Here is a 21,284-nt window from a genome sequence, read left to right as displayed (position 1 = left end):
ACAGAAGGAGCATGAATTTAATTAGTTTGAGCATCTCTTGGCACATTTTAATGTCCTGAAACACTGCACACCGCTGTTAAAAAAACAGCTTCTGAGAAACACTACAATGGAAATCTTGGTTTTGTTTTTCTTTTTCCTCCTATCTTTTACTGGCCTCTTCTATCCCTCTGTTGTAGGGATAGTCCTACAATAGAGTCTGCATCATGTCATGCCGCAGCATTCTTGTTTGCAGTTTAAACAAAATGTTTCCTTTAATGGTAAAGAAATGCAGTTGCTCACCAGTAAGGTAATAGCTGTTTTGTGGAAGTCAGTTCAATAGAGTACTTATTTCTCAGCAATGCATTTGCAGTAGTCATGGGAAAACTTGTAATTCTGTACATTAGAATAGAGAGGTCCAGATCTGGAATATATTGCTTTACAGTAACAAAGCCTGGTGCTAGGAAATAGTATACGTAAGGAGGCAATATAGGCCCATAAGTACAATACTTTGAGAAAAAAATATCTTGATGATAGTTTAGTTTGTTTTTGCATATATAAGTCAGTAATATATAACTGGGTGGATCCGTTGAAGGCCTGAGAAGTTTTAGCCTTTGCGTTGATTCACAGGAAACTGGAAGAATGATGAATGTAGCGTGGAAGAGAATAAAAAATTCTTTACAATTGTTTAGTGCAGCACAATGGTTTAAGAAGGATATTGTGTGCTGGACACACTGAACTGTTGTCAAAAGCCATGTTCAAGGTGGCAATCCCAGAAATACTCCATTTGAAGGTGCAGGCTGTAGCAGTGTCTCTGTTCCACACTGCAGCCATACTCAGGCACAGGTCATGTTTCTCAGTGAAAGAAATCACTTGTGTATTCATCAAAAATGATGCGTAACTTGCAGGCAATCAAAAAATAGTTAATAAAATATTAGCTTGTAAATCAAAGGCATTTTTGTTATCTGTAGAACAAAGAAGATACTAGTTTCTGCCTGGTTTGCAATTTCTAATCTAGTTTACCATGCGTTTTAGCAAGAGATAATGAGAGAAGCTTGCTGTTTCAATATTCCTTCAAAGTGAAGCTGATTCAATTAAGCTGTTAAGAGAAAGTACAGGGTTTTTTTCAAGGTTCTTTCACTCAAGGTGTGCAATGGGTGGGTGGGTGCATGCATTGGAATGGGGAAAGCTATGAAATTTGAATGTATAAATTGCTTTGATTCTTTGTTTTATCTGCCTTGATATCAGATTGAATGCTTCCTTCTGTGCGGCAGCATAATGCATGCAAGAATTATTACTTTAATAACCCTGAAAAAATACAGGTGGCCTTGTACTGTAAATCTGCAGGAGTAGAATGGATTAAGTTGATGTGAGATGAATAAGAAAAAGAGATAAGAGATGAAAAAAATCTAACTTGTCTGATGAACATTAAGGAGGAAACAGTGTCTGCTATTCCACTTATTGGCATCAAGCTAGGAAGTCATGTTTAGCACTAATTAAAACTTATGTAATATCTTTCCAAAACAGAAGTGTATTAGGAATACTTATTTCTTAGATCTCATATCTCTGAGATAAATCTTATCCCTATTTTCCAATTGAATATACATTGCTTAGCAGACTTACACAGAGAACCAGCAATGCTAACTTCTAGTTCTGTATTTTAGGAGACAGAATGTTGTTCTGAACTTCGAATTAATCACTAGATGTTTAAGATGGGGTAGCTGTAATTCTGCAGCTCTGTGCAGTTCTTCAGTTCACTGGCAAAACACCCGAGCTGCTAGGCTGTCCTATTCAGGCTGACAAGCATTGAGAAACAGGATCCTTTAGCCCAGACAGAGAACCAAGCTAAAAGAGCTGTGGTGCTTTCAGTAGATGAACTGGAGCATGTAGAGTTGTGTCACGTCTATTGTGCTGTCCAGACACAATTTTGAGTTCAGTTCACATTGCTTCTGCTTACATAATGTAGCACCAATCTTTGGTCCAGCCCTACTCCTCCTGAGCTCAGTTTTACTTTTAGCGTGCAGATGAAGTGATCAGATGATCCAGCGCTGGGTGGCTTTGAAAATCCAGTTCTTTTTTCTTCATTCCTAAATTCTGATGAATTCATGATAAAATGTTTAAGGTATATTGTATGTTCTTCTTACCAAATATTCAGAATATATGGTGCTCTAATCCTAACTGAAGTCATGAGACACTACTCTGGTAAAAATAATAACCAGTCACATTTCTATTGCACTGGTTTAATCAATGTAATTATTTTCACTTATTCAATTGATTCACAGTATATTAATATTTAATGTTCACAGTTATTTCTGATTTATATCTTTTTAAATGTCACTTGAATGATTATAAGAAATCTCTTACTTTAATTAATTTACTTGCATTGGAAATTTTATCTTGTCATGTAACTGTATTCTCTTGCTAAAGATGATCATGGTCTTTTAATCTATTTGTATCCTGTGTCCCAATTTCCTATTAAAAATATGTTAATCTGTTTCACTCTGCTTCTGACTGTGTTGTAAGTGACTAATAATTTAAGATCTATTATTAGAGCTCACCACACTGTTAGTCAATGTCACATTGTAATTTAAGGCAGTGTGAAACTATCTTAGGATATTTTCCTGAAAGCTGTGAAAAGTTCTAAGCAATAACCATATTGATGTTTCAGCCATTTGTAAAGCATTATTTACTTGAATCACTACTGGGTAATAAGAAAAGTCGACGAAGGGCATTTAATTTAAATGTTATATACAAATTACAAAGCAATTTGGAAATAGGTGGTACAGTTTCATGACATAGACTCCCAACAATAATTAAAGATGTACTAAAATATACCTAGTAGGAATACAGTCTAATCGTATATGCAGTACTTTTCCTTCCTGAGAATTTAGGGATTATATGTGCTAGATTGTATCTATTCTGCTGTGGACTTGATTCAATCAAATATATTTATTATTTCTATTGTGAAAGTACTTTTGCACCCAAACCAACGATTTAGGGTGCTCTTCCTGTAAGCACTGAACAGTTAAGTCAGCGTCCGTATGCAAGAGACCTATGATACAGATCTAATACAGACAAAGTGAAAACAAATAAGCAGTATAAATTCATTACAAAACAGCCCTAGCTGAAGAGCTGAGGTCCATGTAGTTGCATGGCTTTCAAGATGTTAATGCTTTCAGCTATACACTCTGCCCTTATGAAGGCATCTGTCCTGACAGCAGAGGCAATCTTGTTGTGTATGTGTTCCTACATTTTCGCTCTTCAACCCACTTGTTTGTCACCTTGAGGGCACCTACTTTGCACTTAAGTGAAAAGCTAATTTTCTGAAAAAGACTCAAGTCACTGGCCAGCTAGGAGTTAATATTTTCATACCAGTGAGCCAAGTACTCTTACTATTGACCTAATTTGCATTAGTAAAACCACCCTTTTCCAACCGCATTTTAAGCTCAACTTGAAAAAACAAGCTATATTAACAAAACATAGCCTGTCTCTATAATTGCTCGCATTTTTCTGCAAATTACGTTGGTTTTAAGTAATAACTTATCACATCAGTTCCCTGAAGGACATTTATAAGCTAGCAAGCAGAGTTTGGGGTTACGACCTTTATGTTTTCTGAATGTATGGAGTGACAATCCTTCTAAATCCATTAATGAATTTTTCATTTCCTTAGGACATTTATCCTCACTTTAAGATACCAGTTGTGCATATGGCAATTAGTTGATGATATGGATAGGAAACACTGTTAGAAATTTCTTGCCTACATTATCTAAAGTCTCTAAAATGTTTCAGGTTAATTGCCCAGATTCATGACGAGTTGTTGTTTGAAGTAGAAGATTCTCAAATCCAGGAATTTTCAGGTAAATACAATCTCTCTTTCTCCCCCACCACCTTTTCTTCTCCCTATAACCTGTGATTTCTCAGAGGATAAAAGAATTAATATAACAAGAAGCAGCATGTTGCTTCTTATGATTAAGGAAATGTATACTGAGCTGATTTTTCTGGATGTCTTCCACCACTGGCTCTTATGCAGATAAAATGTGATACACTCCTCATCTGGAGTTCATCAACATGCTTACTTGTATTTACTTTTCTTATCAAGACTCCCTCATCCAATGTGTGAATTCTGTAAAGCTAAATAATAATGCTTTAGCCAGGGTTTAAAAGGGGTATAAAGAAATAAACCAGCTCAAAAAGAATGGCTTGGAAAGTATATGAATACTTATGATTGGGGCCCATTACATAAAAAAAATATGAAATTCTTAATGGAGGAATATAATGTTCTGTAATTTCTAAGTTTACTGCTTTTTTTATATTTAGAGAACTTTATGATGGATTTTTCAAGGTTAAGGGTTAGTAAAAGTTCCTGTGTACATTTTTATCCTCTCACCTGGCTTACTTCCAGACATTATGCCCTAAGCCAGAGGGTGTCTCATCATCTGGTACAAATTTAGGTAGAAAACAGGGGCACACAGGAGGCTATTGAATCTCTTCTCCAGTAAGTAGTGGATTTACTCCTGTAGGCACCAAACGTTTATTCGCAAGCTTTGGTCTAGTTTGAAGCTCAAGAATACCTTTAGCTAAAACAGTTAGCATAATGTCACAAATATTTTAAATGATCCAATACAAGAAATATCTTCCATTATAACCTAAGCATCTAAGAAAAAAATAATTTCACCTTCTTGTGTTGTGTTCATTTAAACAGTACAATTTGCCATATTAGTCTCATTTCATCGCTGATCCCTCTTGTGAGTATTACTTCATAATAAGAACTTCACCTGATCAAAACAGAGAGCCTGGAAAATATTCAAGTTCAATATATTAGGGGCATTTGCAATGAATTAGGCTAATATAATAACATTTGACCTCTAAATGCAGGAGTTCAAATCTGGTTTTAATTACAATAACACCGTACAATTTATGAGAGATTGCAGTATCTACCCAGAAAGAGACGATGTCTTAAAATGCCATAGTTTCAGAGTTAGAAAGCATAGTGTGCTGAATGAGATCTGTAAGATGGCATAGAAGTGTTTTTAATATCTTATTTTACATCAATTTGCATTAATTTCCCCTCTACTCTGCTCTTGTGAGACCTCAGCTGGAGTATTGTGTGCAGTTCTGGTGTCCTCAACATAAAAAGGACATGGAACTGTTGGAACAAGTCCAGAGGAGGCCACAAGGATGATCAGGGGACTGGAGCACCTCCTGTAGGAAGACAGGCTGAGAAAGTTGGGGCTGTTCAGCCTGGAGAAGAGAAGGCTGCGTGGAGACCTCATAGCAGCCTTCCAGTATCTGAAGGGGGCCTATAGGGATGTTGGGGAGGGACTCTTCATTAGGGAATGTAGTGACAGGACAAGGGGTAAGGGGTTAAGACTTAAACAGGGGAAGTTTAGATTGGATATAAGGAGGAAATTCTTTCCTGTTAGGGTGGTGAGGCACTGGAATGGGTTGCCCAGGGAGGTTGTGAATGCTCCATCCCTGGCAATGTTCAAGGCCAGGTTGGACGAAGCCTTGGGTGAGATGGTTTAGCGTGAGGTGTCCCTGCCCATGGCAGGGGGATTGGAACTAGATGATCTTAAGGTCCTTTCCAACCCTAACTATTTTATGATTCTATAAGTATAGAGCTAATATTATACCCAAAAGATAAGAATTATTCATGGTTGCTTATACATATAAAAAAATCACAGATTCTGTCCTCATTGGGTCAAATTCTGATCTCCATTGCTAGCATAATTTTTAATAAATTCAGCAAAATTAATACTTTTCCAGTATAATGGAAAAAAACCTCTAGCTGTTATATGAATAGTAGTAATAAATAATCCCACTGTAGAAACATGATGACTAGAGGCTTTTTTCTGGAAACATGAAAAGAGTCCAGTTCAAATACTCGAGATGTCTGATCTACACACTACAGTGTACCTAGTTTGCATATCTCCACATCTACCTGCAGTGTGCTGAACAAATGTACCTGGAAATTCCTTGTTCTGCTTCAAAGCTATCACTATGTAATTGAAGTTGCTAGGGTGACCTTTGGGAAATGGACTTGGGCAGTCTAGAGGTCTGAGGTACCTTGGAAATTGTCATTTCACTTAATACAGGCTGCCAAGCGTGAGTGTTCATGGCATAAATTTGTTTCATTCTGCTGTTTCAAGACTGATTTTTAGGTTTGTCTCTACTTTGCCCTAAGAGGCAAATCAAAAAAGAAAATTCTGCATTACGGTAACTTTCAGATATACTTATTTACCTCAGAACAGAAGAGTGATAGAATGTCCTTCCCTTAGCAATAAAGACCAACTTAAGACATTATTTTCCTTTTTCATTTCTTCAGTCATTCAGTTTCTTCCACTTTATTCATCACTGGTGAGGCCACACCTTGAGTGCTGCATTCAGTTCTGGCCTCCCCGGTACAAGAGAGACATGGGCTGGAAAAGGTCCAGTGAAGGGCCACAAAGATGATGGAAGGACTGAGCATGTCTCCCATGAAGAAAGGCTGAGAGAGCTGGCACTGTTCAGCCTGCAGAAGGGAAGGCTCAGAGGGATCTTATTAATGTATATATATATACCTTAAGGGAGGGGACATAGAAGATGGAGCCAGGCTCTTCCCAGTGGTGCCCAGTGACAGGACCAGAGGCAATGGATGCAAACTGAAATACAGGTGGTTCCCTCTGAACATTAGGAAACACTTTTTTACAATAAGTTTGATTGAGCAGTGCACAGGATGCCCAGAGAGGCTGTGGAGTCTCCATCCTTGGAGATAAGCAAAAACCATCTGGACACAGTCCTGAGCAACTGCTTGAGCAGGAGGGTTGGACCAGATGAAGACTGGAACCTTTCAGAGGTCCCTTCCAAGCCTCTACCATTCTGTGATTGTGTTATGCAAATAGATCTGCTACTAATGAAAGAACTAATCCAAGTTGTCTTCAAAGTGACTTCCTTCAGTGTCATTAATGAGGCTTCTGCTTGATCTGAATAGGTAGAGGAAGCATGTATCTGCACCAGCACATCACTTCCAGTCGGAAGTATGGCGATGAAGCAGATCTCCCTATTGTCCCCAGTCCTTGGTGTGAACAGTTTTGGTTCACATCACAGAGCAGTCTGAGAGTGGTTGACCTAGATTCCTTTCAAATGAAGCTAAATAGGAAGACTCTTTTCTCCTAATCTTTTCCAATTCAGGAGCTGCTGAGGTAACAAATTAGGTATGTGAGTTTCAAACCAAAGAAGGAGTGTCAGTAGGGTGTGTGCTTCTAATTCACTTCAGGGCTTTGAAAGTTCAAATATGGTTTCCATCCCTTTACCAAAGATCTTTCTCCCTTTTTTTTTTCAAGGTCTTACTCTTCTTACATTTATTTGCTGATATTCTTTAGCTGTTAGCTTTGTCTTTACATATCTAATCAGCTTTTGTCCATTCAGAAACTTGAAACTACAGAATCTGCTGACTTGCAGTTTCCAGCCTGCAGCTTAATGATCCAGAGAGAAATCTCAGTTGTACAGTCACAAAGCTCAGTAAAGGGAAAGATGTGGATTTAAAGCTAAAGAGTAGTGTTTGATGGCTTTAATGGACTACTGTTCAGTGCTGTGATAGTCTTCTGCATTTACTGTGATCCAAGAAGCACTGGCCTACTATTCAGCATGTTTGCATTCTGATTCCAGTCATGCTTCTTATCTACTTTTTCAGGAAAGCAACAACAAATGTGTGTGTCTCAGTTTTCTGATTTGCAGAATTGATATGAAATCTTACAATAAATCTAAGATTTATAAATGAAGAACATAAACTGCATTATTTCAATTAGATCTTAGCACAGAATGTAAGCCTTTGCAGCAGCATTTCCCCCATGGAAATGTCTCTTTTGTATAGTTTTACAACATTAAAATGTCTGCTTCTAAGACTCTCCTGAGAGGAGGCTGAGCATTGCCAGGCAGTCAGAATGCTGATGCTTTCTCTAATCCTGTTTAGGACTTCATAGTCCACAATAAGAATTTTCAGTACTTTTCAGTATACAGAATCCCAGTTTGTAGTTCATCCAATAATGTATGCCCAACCAATGATTTTGAATCTTTTGGATTTCATAAACAAGGGGCAAACGATAAGGTGTTCTTTTTTCCTAATACCTACTTTTGCACAGAGTACTGCATGTAACTTAAGTTAGGTGTTACCTGTATTTTGGAACAATACGTTCTTCAAACAGAAGCCATCACCCACAGTTTTATAGTATGCATATGGTTCATTCTGAATGGACAAAGCAAAACATCATTTATTTGTAACAAGGCTTTGAGTGTCCAAGCTTTGACACAGTTTGAAATACAATGAAGCACATGCTACTCTGAATTGTGTAATTTTCAACAAAGATGTGGCATATTATTTCCCTCAATTCTCTGTTTAGGGCAGGAACAAGACTGCAAAAGAGCTTTCTAAAAATCGTCCTTTTCCATTAGAGTGTGCCTGGAAAGATCAAATCAAAACATTTGGCAGAAATTGGTTTGGTTTTGGCAGAAGACTGTCAGCTTTACCATCAATAATCTGCCTGGTTTCTAGCCAGCTTGCCTGCCTGGCTTCCTCACATCCTGAGCTCTCCAGCAGCCCAGGAAGCAGAAAGGCAGATGATATTTTGGGAATGCCAAAACCCAAGCTCTCGGATCTGAGAGAGCTCAGCATCTCTGAGTTCTGAACTGTGTGTAATCAGGTAGGCAGACTGTCCCCATATCAAACTGAGAGTCTCTCTATGGACTCTGGAAGGCTATTCAGGAATTACAGAACCCAATTTTTGATTTTATGGAGACTGTTTCTGAGACTACCTCTCCATGCTGTTTGAAATGCCTCTTTGCCCTTGAATTATTCCGAATAAATTACTGCTAAAAGGGGGAATGCACTTTGGGGTGAAGAAATGCAGAGTAATTAAATTTTTTTTGCCATATAGGGGTATCCATAGTTAATAACTGTAAAATCTGGCTTCTGATGTGTGCTCCGTATGTACCTGGTGGACTTGAAAGGTGAACTTTGCCGGTAGTGTTTACTATGGATGGTTCCTCGTCACTATGCTTTCTTAATTGCATCCATTAGTGAGAAGACTAATTAAAGGAAAGAAACTTGGTACTTGCAATAATGTATTTTTGTAGAAATATGTGTATTCCAGTAGTGTAAGTTCAATATCACAGTGCATTAGGGCAATTTTTGAAGGTTTATTTTTTTAGAACTCATTTATAGTAATGCATTATTAATAGAATTAAAGAAGTTCACTTCTGCATCTGTTCCTATATTTAGTATGTGTAAAATAATACAGTTTTAAACATTTTGTCTGATATTTAACCAGGTATAATGTATTTCAGCAGTAATACCTACTTTAAACGTAAGAACAGCAAAAGGACCAGTCTAAGAAAAAAATCAGAATAAACTAAGGCTATTTATTTTGATATTTAGATCAGTTAGATTGTTACTACCTAAAGAACATATCTTAGGTTATTTTTTTAAGTCTTCCAATACTGATTTTTGACTCATGTTCAAATTCCATGAAATTTTATTTTATTCTGCTACAATTTCACACTCAATGGATACCAAGGCAGCTGCATAGAAAAGTGCACATGAGAAGTGGACTCAAGTAACAGAAGAACAAAAAAATGAACTAGTCATCACAAGTTAGTGACATTTTCTGTCCCCTGAGCTGCCTTTTTCTAACTTGAAAAACACTGGTGCATAAACTAAAGATGCCTCCAGATAGCTCTCAATTTGCAAAAAGCCCTGTTCCATAGATCATGTGTCTGGCCAGCTTTGACATGTTTCTGGAGTCATAATTTCATAGGTGAATGAACTTGAAAAATGTCTTCAGTTCGATAAGGACAAATAAGCTTTTGTTCCACAGCAGGCATGTGTGTCTTTTCTTTGTTCCTATTCACAACGCTTTCAATAAGCATATTTATTCTGGTCAGTATCAAGAAAATCTAATATATGTTAAAATTTCAGTTCCTCTATGACCTCTTTGGTTTGCTGTCACCAGTTTTCATTTATACATAATCTTTTAGCATGACACTCTTAACACTTACAAAGCATTCCAGGATGAGTATAATCAACAAATCTCGTAATTGCTGACTGAGGGTTTTGAGACGTAAGTTGCAAAGGTTGGGAGAACAGCATTTTACAGATGTCATTGCAGTATATGGCTGGCTGCAAAGAAACATTTTAAAATGAATAATTTATATGCCCTAGATATACTAGATTTTTGACTGAACAGAAATTATTATTATACCAAAAGCCTTCATCTAAATCTTAGAAAAGAAAAAGAAAAGCTAAGAGTGATACAGATAGATGTATTTAAAAATTGTGGTCACTTTTGTTAGTGACCACACTCTATGATATATATATGAGATAAAGAAGATACAGTTGTGTATGTTTGGGTTTTTTGTTTTGAGTCTTGAAAAGGAGGGGAGTTTTCAAGGAGATATGAGAGAGTAGCAGGAGAATCAGATACATAGGACTAAAGGGGACCTCTCCTGCAATTACCTACCACCATTCCACTGGAGTTTTTATAAATGATCGTCTCCACTGGGGGACTGTTCCAGAATTTCATATCTCCAAAATCTAGGACTTTAAGTTTCCAGCCTAAATGTATTCAGCTAGTTTACTTATTTATTTCTGTGCAAAGACTGTCATTTAGTTTTAATGCTTCTTTCTTCACTGTTTACTGTATTAGCAGACTACTAAATGGGACTGGTAATCCAGCTGCCATTTCTGTTTCTATGTATTTATTATTTCATTCAAGTTCTGCTGTAAAGTAGATGTAGGCAAATGTTTTGGATACTTGCAAAGGTATGATTTCAAAAGGCTGAAATGCCAGCAAAAAAAACCTTCTGATTGCTTGAAATGAATGGTTTCACTATGCCACCCACTAAACTCTGGGAATAGATGGAGAAGTCAGTGTGACATGAGAAAGAGAACGGGGAGCCAAACTGACACAGAAAAAAAACAAGAAAGAAAATGGAACAAACCCATAGAGAGGTCGTGATGGGAAGTCAAAGAGAATGAGGAACCATTAGGTTTATTCACTGATGTGGCCACTTTGTGCTTTTAAAAATTAAGAGCAGTTAAGAATGTCGCAGAATTCTGATCATGCCCGATGCCTTCAAGCAAAAACTGTGTGAACAAACAGAGCAATCATCACTGACAGCATGAGCCCCCTTCTGGGGCTAACAGTTATACAGGAGAGACCTAGTCAAAGTCAGAGGTCTAAAGAGCTAGAAGAAAACTGGTTTCACTCAGTGCATATGCAGCCAGCATCCTTTATCATACCACTCATATCTCAACCCATGAATTGATGCCACTGACTTGTGCTCCATCTTTTGTTGTCTGTTGGAGCTCTTTATGTCAAAAAGACCTATTCTCCCATTGCCTAATGCTCTATTGCTGTTTCACTGTCTAACAGCTCAAATAACATTAAGTTGCACAGTTAAGTGTGCCCTTCATAAGTGCTTTGGTGGAACATACAGATCTGAGTAATTCTGTATGAAAAGCAGAGAATCCAGATGTTATGTTCTCATAAAAGCCTTGTGCATCCATAGCCTGGAAAAAATGCTTGCACAGGGACTGACTGGCAATACTTTGCCTTCTGAAGGCATGATGCGTGGTTGGAATGCCCTGACATTGGCTGTATTGCTGACCTCCTGGAGCTGGCAGCTTGTTTAAGTTCAGAGTGGGCTTCTCAAGATGGAAGCAGACCAACACTCCTCTATTAACAGCCATGTTGACTTGGACTTCATTTTAAATGGATAATTATTTAGGCCAGCACTTCCCCTTTCACAATCTGTGGTTGCAATATTTGCTTCTGCTCTCCAAAAACAATACTATGTCTTTTACAGGACCGTAAACTGCCTCAGATCTAACATGAAGCAAATATATAGGTGTAGACGTTGTGTCAACAAATGTCTCTGTTTCCTCAGCTTTGGCATTTCAGGCATTGATCTTTTGAGTTACTGCATAATTTGAACTTCATGGAAAATCTTATGACAGCTCATTAGCACGCAAGTCTGAGTGAGCCAGCAGCCTGAGCACTCCACTTCTGTTCAGGCAGAACCTCAGCATTGTTATCAAGCCAGCCACAGTGTCACAGATGTGACACAGAATGTTCCATACTGTTCTTCATTAGAAGAGATTTCTAATGGCATCACTAGAAAAGGTTTCAGTGGCAGCCAGAGCAACAACCATAGGCAGCTTCTTAGAGTTCTTGTTGCTCTTTTGCATCTACCCTGAGCTGCAAAAGCAATGTAATGTGCATCGAGGGATAACTTCCAAAAAGGCTTCTAAGTACTCATGTGAGTTTCAGTCTAGCAGTATTGCATATCACCACATATTGCATACTCTGATACTTCTCAATTCGGTGAGGCATATAGTGACATCCTGTCAGAGCAATGGAGGTTGCTCAATAACTTCTGTTCTGGGGCTCCCTGGTATTCCTATTTCACTTTCAGTAGCTGGAAGTTACTGCTTTTTTAAAAACTCTTTATCTATTGAATCTCTCATTGATTTGTATTAGAACAATATTCTGTTGCAGCAGCAAACATTGTCACACAAAACACTAATTGGCATGGCCAAGGATGACAAATCTGATCCCAGCTGATTGATTTGGAACAATTACAGATGCATTTGCACAGTAATAGTGAGCATAGTGTGATGACGCGATGAGTTGTTAAGTTGCATAAATCATACTGAAGTTTAATTGTTTAGATTCTTGATCACTCCGCTATCCCACAGCAAAGACTTTCTTAAATTTAGCTCTGATCTTTTACTTTGATGAATAAGATATTTCCAACAGTTCAGACTTCCAGTCTTTTTTTCCTTGCTTGGTTTTTTCAGATTGAGTTTTACGTCTGCACAAGAAGATGAAAATGTATAAAATGTCACCAAACACACAGTTGAGAGTACTGAACTTGAAAGCTGAGAAATACAGCACTCACACATGCTGTACCTCTGTATAAAATACAGTAGTGCTGGAGTTCTCTGTTTATGGGTTATATAAGCTAAGTAACTGCCAAAATTTCACCCTAAAATTCTATTTAAAATAAGGAATTGAACCTCCAGGAGAGATAAAAGAGAACTTAAAGAAAAACCCAAACCCCTGAAAAAAATGGTAAACGGTTAATGATTTTTTTAATGTAGAAATACGGGTGTTATATAACAGAATTTAAGCCATGTGATTTATTTGTTTTTCTGTACAACAATTCTATCATGGAAAATAAAGCTGTAGGTTTTCAAATTTACCTTACAGCGCTGGTAAAAAGAACAATGGAGTCCCTGCAGCAAACCACAGCCTTGGAAGTGCCACTAAAGGTAGGGGCAATTCTGAATTCCCATTACCATCTGAGGCACACTTAGCTCTGTATGTTGTCATCATCCTACTGAGAATCTAGAGACAACGATTTTGCCTTTCACTTCAATGGTTTAATTTTCATATTTGAAGGCAATTGCATTTTTAAATGGCTATAAAAATTCTGAAAGAAAATAACTGAAAGAAACTCAAGCTCCATTTTGGAAAGTGTGATTGTCATCTACTCTTGTCTTAGCAATGCAGTATGGTAATTTCAAAATCTATTTCCTTCATTGCCATGAAATTTCTGCTGGGTGTGGTAGAGTGAGAAATATGTGCCTTTAATAGGCTTTCTAAATGTGCCAGGCATTCATTACTGCTGAAAAACTATTGCAAAAGATCTTTCTTCAGTAATTTTCACTTAGAAAATTGGTCTTTTTACCATTTCCATGTGTATGCCTAAAATACAAAGCAGACAAAGTCACTGGCCAGCGTTTTAAGTATAGGACATCTACCAAAACAACATCTGTAAAAACTTGAGCAGCTAGCTACACAACTACTGTATCTATCTATGTATTGGACCTAACTGTGCTTATTTTATAAAAGAATTCTATTTTTCTCTTACAAGACTGTACCCTTCACCCTAGCCTACCTCTCAGCTTTTGTTGTTTAGTAAAGGATTATAGTTCCTGGGGATCCCTAAACTTATTAAGTGAGCAACAGTGCAAGGGTTTCCAGTTTCCTGAAAACTGAGTTCTTGGTGTTGACAGCTGACTCATTCAGTGTTATTACTGAACAGGATTTGGGGACAGAAAAAAGTATTTATTTCAGAAATGATTGCAATGTACAGACTTGCACTAATGGAAATGGATGAAAAATAAAACTACTTGTTGAGTTCTAGCTCCTATTTCTTCCTCCAGATCTTCTGTATCTTCTATTTATTTCAGCATCTCAGCCACTCTGTGACGCTTTCTGTGGAGGTCTTGCGGTTACATTTTCTGTGTTCTTATGGAGCCCATCTTTCCCCCAGTAGCTGTGAGAGGATCATGAGTAGTATCCCTCATGATCAGGGAGATCTAAACTACTCTTCCCATGCTGGAATCCCCTTCTCAGTGTTCCATAAAGCCTTGTGAGAACTTGTACTCCTGTTCACCAGATTTGGTCAAGTGAGACCTGGCCATTCTGGGGTTATACATTGCTTGCACTGATGCTCCCAGTCTTTATAAACTGCATTTCTATGGGTTGCTTACATTGTATACCTGTGCTTACCTAACTTCTTTAGTTACAAATTCCTTGAAAAACAAAGCAAGACTGTATTTCAAGGTGTACCTCTGAATGTTTTTAATGACAGTATTAGTAACGTGACATGCATGCTGCTATAAGGTTCATTAAAATAATCAAATATGGTATTGCTGACAGTATACAAGGTGAACAGCAACACTACAGCCCTTCCTTGATAGTTTTAGGAGACTCTTTTTGGTGACTTTGCCAGGGAAAACATTGTTCATACTTGGCCTGAGGAACTCATTGCCATGAAATAATGAACAATTTAGCGGGTTTCTAAGAAAGACAAACAATTTACACGGTTGATGAGAGTGTTCATAGTTACATGGGCAGGATATAATTTCAGTGTTATGTATTTCAGACAAGCCATTAATGGCAGGAGGTTTTAATGTCCTATGGACAAAATGGGACACACCATCTTAGAATACAGTCTTTTTCACCTCTAAGGTGTTTACTATCACACACTGACAAATTCATCTTGAAAATGAATAGTAAATGTATTCAGTGTGTCATTCTCTGTTAAACAACAACTACATTTTACTGGGTGAACAGAAATATGTTCTTGGACAATAGGCTCTTGAAAGACAAGGACTTTTTAATAGGCAGTAGAAGTATTTGGAAATACATGCTTTATTACCCGTGTTTTGGTCTTCTTTTCCTGAGCAAATTACTGTGGGAATCATGACATACTTTTGCTCCTACTGCATCTAAGACTAAATGCATCATGAAGATACTTCCACCTTCCTCTGAAGCATCATGAATGGATCAATGGCAGAAGTCAGATAGAAATTATAAAGCACCAACAGCTTGACCTCAAAGAAAAAAATGAGAGATCTTAAAAAAAATATGTATTTTTATTCATGTTGTTTACTGTTCTATACAGTAAGAATGTCTTTTAGGATTAGAGATTTTGGAGATGAAAAGATTTTCATGAAATGCTCCTGCTCTCCTTCAGTACACTTGCTTCAACTAAATATGTATTATGTGCTCTGTTAATATGAATATTACTTATTAATACACAGGGAAAATGTCACTAAAGTAGAGCACATGCATAGTCTTAACGGGGAGGGATTTCTTTTTCTTCTTTGAGGGAAAGGATACTTTATCTTTGAAGTAGTTTCTTTACCAATATATAGCCCTTGCTAATGAGGCAGCTTTCATGTCAGAAAATCTACTGTGTAGCAGAGCACCAGTAACTGCAAAACAAACTGAAATAAAACCAAAGCAACAACAAAAATGCCCCAGAATTGGGAAAGTGGATGTTAAAAAAACCCTAGTATGTTTATGCATTACTGACAAAGCTCTGATATAAACACTCTGATTCTGTAGCTCTTTTGAGAAACATAAAAAGATAAATTTTGCTTTAGCATATTCCTTGCAATTCAGTAACATGTATCTGCAACTTCAAAATAGAAAGTTAGTCTGAATTGTTAAGGTATTTTAATCAAAATTGTAGTGATAATTAAGTAGTAATAGGTATGAAGGACATATTGATAGGCATGTAATCTAGAGCAGCATCAACATCCAAAGGGAAAAGCAAAAATAGTAATCTCGCTATATGTGATGTGTGTGTTTGTTTAAATTTGTGTGTTTTTTTCTCTGACAGGTTCCCTTGAAAGTGATTCTTACCACTGGGAAATCATGGGGGTGTATGACAGAATTGCAGGAGATGTAAAGCAGTCATCGGGGATGTTATTCAGCACCCGTACACCTCATTGGCCTATGCTGATTCCTCGTTGAATCACTAGGCAACAGCGCTGCTGGATCTTTCATAAGCACCTAATACTCTGCATGTGAATTTTTTTACTTCATTTTGTCTGTAGCCCTAGGCAACGGCAGTGAGATAAAACTGGTTTTTACCAGTTCATTGTGTTTCCTTTAGCCAAGGTAACCAGCAGGGAGCTGCTTTTGTTCAGAGCTAAATTACTTACATGTAAGAAATGAAGCAAGACAATATTAACCCTTTGGGAATGTGAAAAATACATTTGAGTTAGAGGTTTAGACTTATTATTTTGTAAAAATACTTGTAATCTGGCACCGTTTGAACAGTATCAGCAAATTCTTAATGTTGTGCTCAGCTTACTTTATATTTTGTGAGTAGAAGGCAGCTGCTTGTTTTGCATCACATATTAAATGCCACGTTCCACAGACTTAGAAAAAGAGTTCTTTGGAAATTGAGAGTCTCCAAATTAATTTATATTTAGGATTTTGGAGCAAAACAGATAAACAGATCTGGATGCCTAAACACACTAAAAGCAACCAGGTTGTTGTCAATTCACTTAATTTCAAACTCTATTTGTACACTATAGCCTTAGAATATTATTAAAGAAGTGAGTTTTGCCTAATCTGTTATTTATTACTGGTGCAATGCTAAATATGGTTCAGATAAATTTTAGGGTTCAGCCTTATATTTTGTTAAGATTCAGGCTTCTATTTTAATGCTTGGATTTGCTAATGATATTTTGGGTTTCTGTAGAGTTTGTTTTTCAAATGAGTTTGTTTCATAACATTGCTGCTTGCCAAGTTCTGCCTCTGTGTTGTAGAATATGAAACTGTCCTCAAAGTCTCCTAATTACTTAGAAGTTGAAGTCAACCACAGAACTTTTAAGAGGTGTCCAGTATCTTTCAGCATTAGAGCTCAAATGATCAAAGTAATGTAATTTAAAATTTTAAAATGTATAGTTACAGAGATCTTACAGCAGTTTTAATTTGTATCATTAAACAGTTTTGCATTGTGCTTAAAGGCATTAAACTATTAAACATCTTTTTCTGATGTTGCTTATTAATCATACATAACTTGTCAGCTGAAATGAGTCACTCATTTGTAAAATTGATCCTTATAGTTATAAAATTAGCAGTGGCCATGTAAGCAAAGTCAGAACCTTCTGTGTATTAACTGGGGTCAGCTCTTTGGCTGGGCGGGAGTCCAGCCTGCATGGCTATGACACTGCACCAGGTTGTGGGGGCAGAGGGTCTGATTTCACCTTTCCGTAAGACAAGAGCTTGCACTAAGTTTCTTCTGCTTTTTGCCATTTTGAAGCCTTTTGTGCTTGCAGTGGCGTTGAATAAGTGAGATGTTCCACTACCTCATCTCTTTCACTCCTGTTGAAGATGCACTGTTTTCAGGAGGCCTGTACTAATTAAGCCTTGCTTCTCTAAGGCTGCGTTGCTAACCTTGCCACTGTATTAAAGAAGTCAGCATTTTTGTATGTTTCCCAGCTGATTTCCACCTTGTGTACGCTTCTTAGGATGCATACTTTTAAACTAGAGAGGGAAGTTTTTCAGTCCTGATCTATACTTAGGCATACCCTGCAGCCTAACAAAAAACAAATAGACGCTTAAGAACATAAAGAACCTTGATCCTGTCCTGTGAATTGACATCTGTTCAAGTATGAAGCTACAGAAATGCAGAGGTCACCATCCAGAACAAATTTTCAAACACAGCCCTTCATAAAAGACTGTCAGTCACACTTCCCCAGACACATGCACTTTGTACAGCTTGTCATACAGCGGGCAAGGTTAATACTTTGTACTTGTGTTGCAGAGAGAGACTGGGAGCTCCCCTGGGCACCAGGTTTGCCCCTTCTGCTTTTACAACTTCTCTTCCTGTTTTCAGATTCCTAAAGAGTCAGCTGACAAAAGGAAGAGAACCAAGCAATAAGGGCACTGCTTTATCACACACATCCAAGGGTTCGTTCTGCATATGCTGGTGGGAGGGCAAAAGGCAAACTAAGATAATTTTGGAGGATTGCTGGTGAGCAAAATTTCAAGGCTTGTGTCCTCACAACTTGCAGGGTGCACACACCATGAACTCGGGGTATCTTTCCAGTACTCCAGATTCTCCAGTAAATAACATGATTTCTTCTAATTGTAGTCTGTGAGTTGTCATATAGATTTATGACATAGCGAGGTGGAGACCAGAGCTCTTTGATGTACGTTACCAGTATCTGCTGTACTATGAATTACAAATGCTAGGATGTCTTCTCAACCTTCTGGTTCTGTTCTTGGATAGCCAGGTGAGTATCTAGTCTTTACTATCTGCTCTGTGCTACTGTGTTTAGGTATAGATTTTGTGGATTATTAGATTTATCAGACCTCACTGAAGTGCTTTGGCTTCAAAGTTCCTTAGGTTTTAACTAATTCATAAGATCCCAGACACTGAGAGCAGTGCTGAGCCTCTGGGACAATTTCTTTTACTGTACAATCCATTCGCACTGCCTTCTATCCTGTATGGCAATACAGGGTTTGGAAATAGCTGTATTTTTCAAATTGTGATGTTTCAGTAGTATCTATCTCTTTAGCATGGCAATAACTTCCTTGAACAAGCTCTTTGAGATAAAGTAGTGTTTGCAGTTCATTTCACAACAAGGTCCTGTGGACAAGGCATCAGTTTTACCTCACTTGTGTGCTGATCTATGTGTAATTATAAAATAAGGGCAGTGCGGTATTTCCAAACCCTAGGCAAGCTACCCTGCACCATGCCTGAATCTAAAGAGCCATTATAGGGAAGCAAGACCAGTCCTGACCACAGATTTCCTCCCAAATAAATACAGGTGAAAATATTCTGTATATGATGACTGCCAGGAATTCCTTTTGGGTGGCGCAATAATTTCACACCAGAGAACTCAAGACCCTTATTCTAATCAATGACCACCTTTTCAGGTTATTTTAGTTCTGCATAAAAGGGACTGTAAAACATGGGTATGCTGGAGCAGAAGCAATCATAAGAGCCCTTTGCAATCCTTAAAACTCTCAATTTGATCTCTAAAATTATTCCCTTTTTATCACAGCCTATGAAGAGGTCCTGGGAAAGCAAGGAACAAAACTTCTGTCTGAAGTGCAGAACCCTACAAAAGTACTGATCAATGAGTGTGGGAGATCACAAAATAGATGGGGAGAGGGGAATAAGTGGCTCTGCTTATCTTCAGCTATCTTTTGTGGGCAGAAATTACATTAATTGATTTTCTGAAAGCAGTAATAACCCCTTTTGAACTGACTTGTGTCTTTGGGTTTAATTTTAGTTGTGTCTTTGGTGGCCTGAATCTTCCCTTAGATCATTTGTGAATGTTTTCATTATTTGCCATGTGCAGTAGTGGGGAAGGAATGCTATCTGAAAACACTTTGACTTGGTACCTGTGAGACATGCAACCTCACAGCTATTTGCTGGCATTTGCATAGGTATGGCATGATCAGTACATATCTACTCAGGACTTGACTCTTTTAATGTCCACATACCACTGTGGAATGGTGGGACTCTGATCTTGAACACTGGTCCAACCTGATAACCTTAGTTCAAACACTGCTCTCAGATTTTATGTGAGCAAGACAATTTAAGTCTGAGGGGAAAAAAACCTCTCAACTTTTGAAAACTGAGGGTAGATTGAGAGAATGAATCTGCTAAAGCCTCCAGGACATCATTTATTCTTGGTAATGATTAAGTAAAAGCCCTTGAAAGTAAAATCATTTCATCTGGGGAGTCAACAGAAACTGTTTGTCTCATTTTCTTGTTTAATCCATTTGGAAAAGGAGGCCAAAGAATGGGCTGAAGGTTGTGTGATGCATCCTGATAGAGTTCCTCAGTGGCCTGAAACATCTCTTCTCACTTCACCATTAGAAGATGTGGCTAAATCCCTGAATAACCTGGTCTTGACCTCATAGCTCACCTCCCAAAGTCCCAGCCGTCCTGAATTTCCCTATGATCCTGTGTCATTCTTCAGTTGGACAACAGCTGGAATTCCCTTCAAATATTCTGCTGCACTGCATTAAAGTATACAGTGCCGTACTAGAAGCCCCAGAAATGTTTTGGAATTTCATTCCTCCTTCCCACCTGTGTTGCCTCATTCTGTGCCAGGATTTACTCTATTCCCTGGCTCACTGGCTCACTTGTGGCTGGCATACTTCCTTTTGATATTAGCAGGTTGTCAGAAACATTTGGCTACAGGCTCTTCAGAAAGGAACTAGATGATCTTAAGGTCCTTTCCAACCCTAATTATTCTATGATTCTAAGATAGGCAAGGAAAAAGAGGTTGTGGGGTTGCGTTGTATATCAGGGAGTGCATCAACTGCCTGCAACTCAATGTTGTGAGTGAGAAGGCTGAATGTTTGTGGGTGAAGATCAGGGGGAAGGCCAACCAAGCTGATATCCTGGTAGAGCCTGTTACAGATCACCTAGCCAGCATGAAGCTACGGATAAACTGTTCTTCATACAACTGAGAGAGTTTCATGATCACTTGACCTTATTCTCATGGGGGACTTCAACCTACTAGATGTCTGCTGAAGTGCAACACAGCAGAGAAGAAACAATCCAGGAGGTTCTTGGAGGGTGTGGAAGATAACTTCCTAACCCAGCTGGTTAGTGAGCCAGCTAGGGGAGATGTCTGCCTAGCTTTGCTGTTCACAACAGAGGACTGGTGAGTAATGTGATGGTTGGAGGCTGTCTTGGTGTCCTGGGTTCAGGAGTAGCAGTCATTTTTCTCCTTCTTAGTAGCTGGTGCAGTGCTGTATTTTTGACTTTCAGCCTGGAAACAGCACTGATAACACCGATGTTTTCAGTTGTTGCTCAGTAATGTTTACTTTGACCAAGGTCTTTCTGGGTCTCATGCTCTGCCAGGGAGGAGGGGAAGCCAGGAAGAAGCAGAGACAGGACACCTGACCCAAACTGACCAAAGAGGTATTCCATACCACAGCATGTCATGCCCCAGTTTTGGGGGCAGTTACCCAGAAGGGCTAGGTCACTGC

At 38.2% G+C, this 21,284-nt stretch overlaps 1 protein-coding gene across 5 annotated transcripts in view; it reads left to right on the top strand.

Annotated features, from left to right (window-relative positions):
• POLN (DNA polymerase nu) overlaps window positions 1-17,309 on the top strand; it is a 96,152-nt gene extending 78,843 nt beyond the window's left edge. For 3 of the 5 annotated variants that reach the window (XM_062638657.1, XM_062638659.1, XM_062638661.1), the window contains 2 exons: window positions 3,766-3,833; window positions 16,153-17,309. In XM_062638657.1, the coding sequence (XP_062494641.1) occupies window positions 3,766-3,833; window positions 16,153-16,286 (202 nt within the window). In that variant the 3' untranslated portion in view covers window positions 16,287-17,309. Of the gene's footprint in view, window positions 1-3,765; window positions 3,834-13,223; window positions 13,286-16,152 lie in introns of those variants that run through there. The other 2 variants (XM_062638658.1, XR_009968489.1) reach the window with 2 other exon arrangements.
• Window positions 17,310-21,284: the final 3,975 nt, after the last annotated feature.

This window comes from Pezoporus occidentalis, unplaced genomic scaffold, assembly GCF_034315485.1.
Source record: "Pezoporus occidentalis ecotype Australia unplaced genomic scaffold, CSIRO_AGI_Poc_V1 ctg58, whole genome shotgun sequence".
Taxonomy (NCBI): domain Eukaryota; kingdom Metazoa; phylum Chordata; class Aves; order Psittaciformes; family Psittacidae; genus Pezoporus; species Pezoporus occidentalis.
This window is presented reverse-complemented; position numbering and strand designations above follow the sequence as displayed.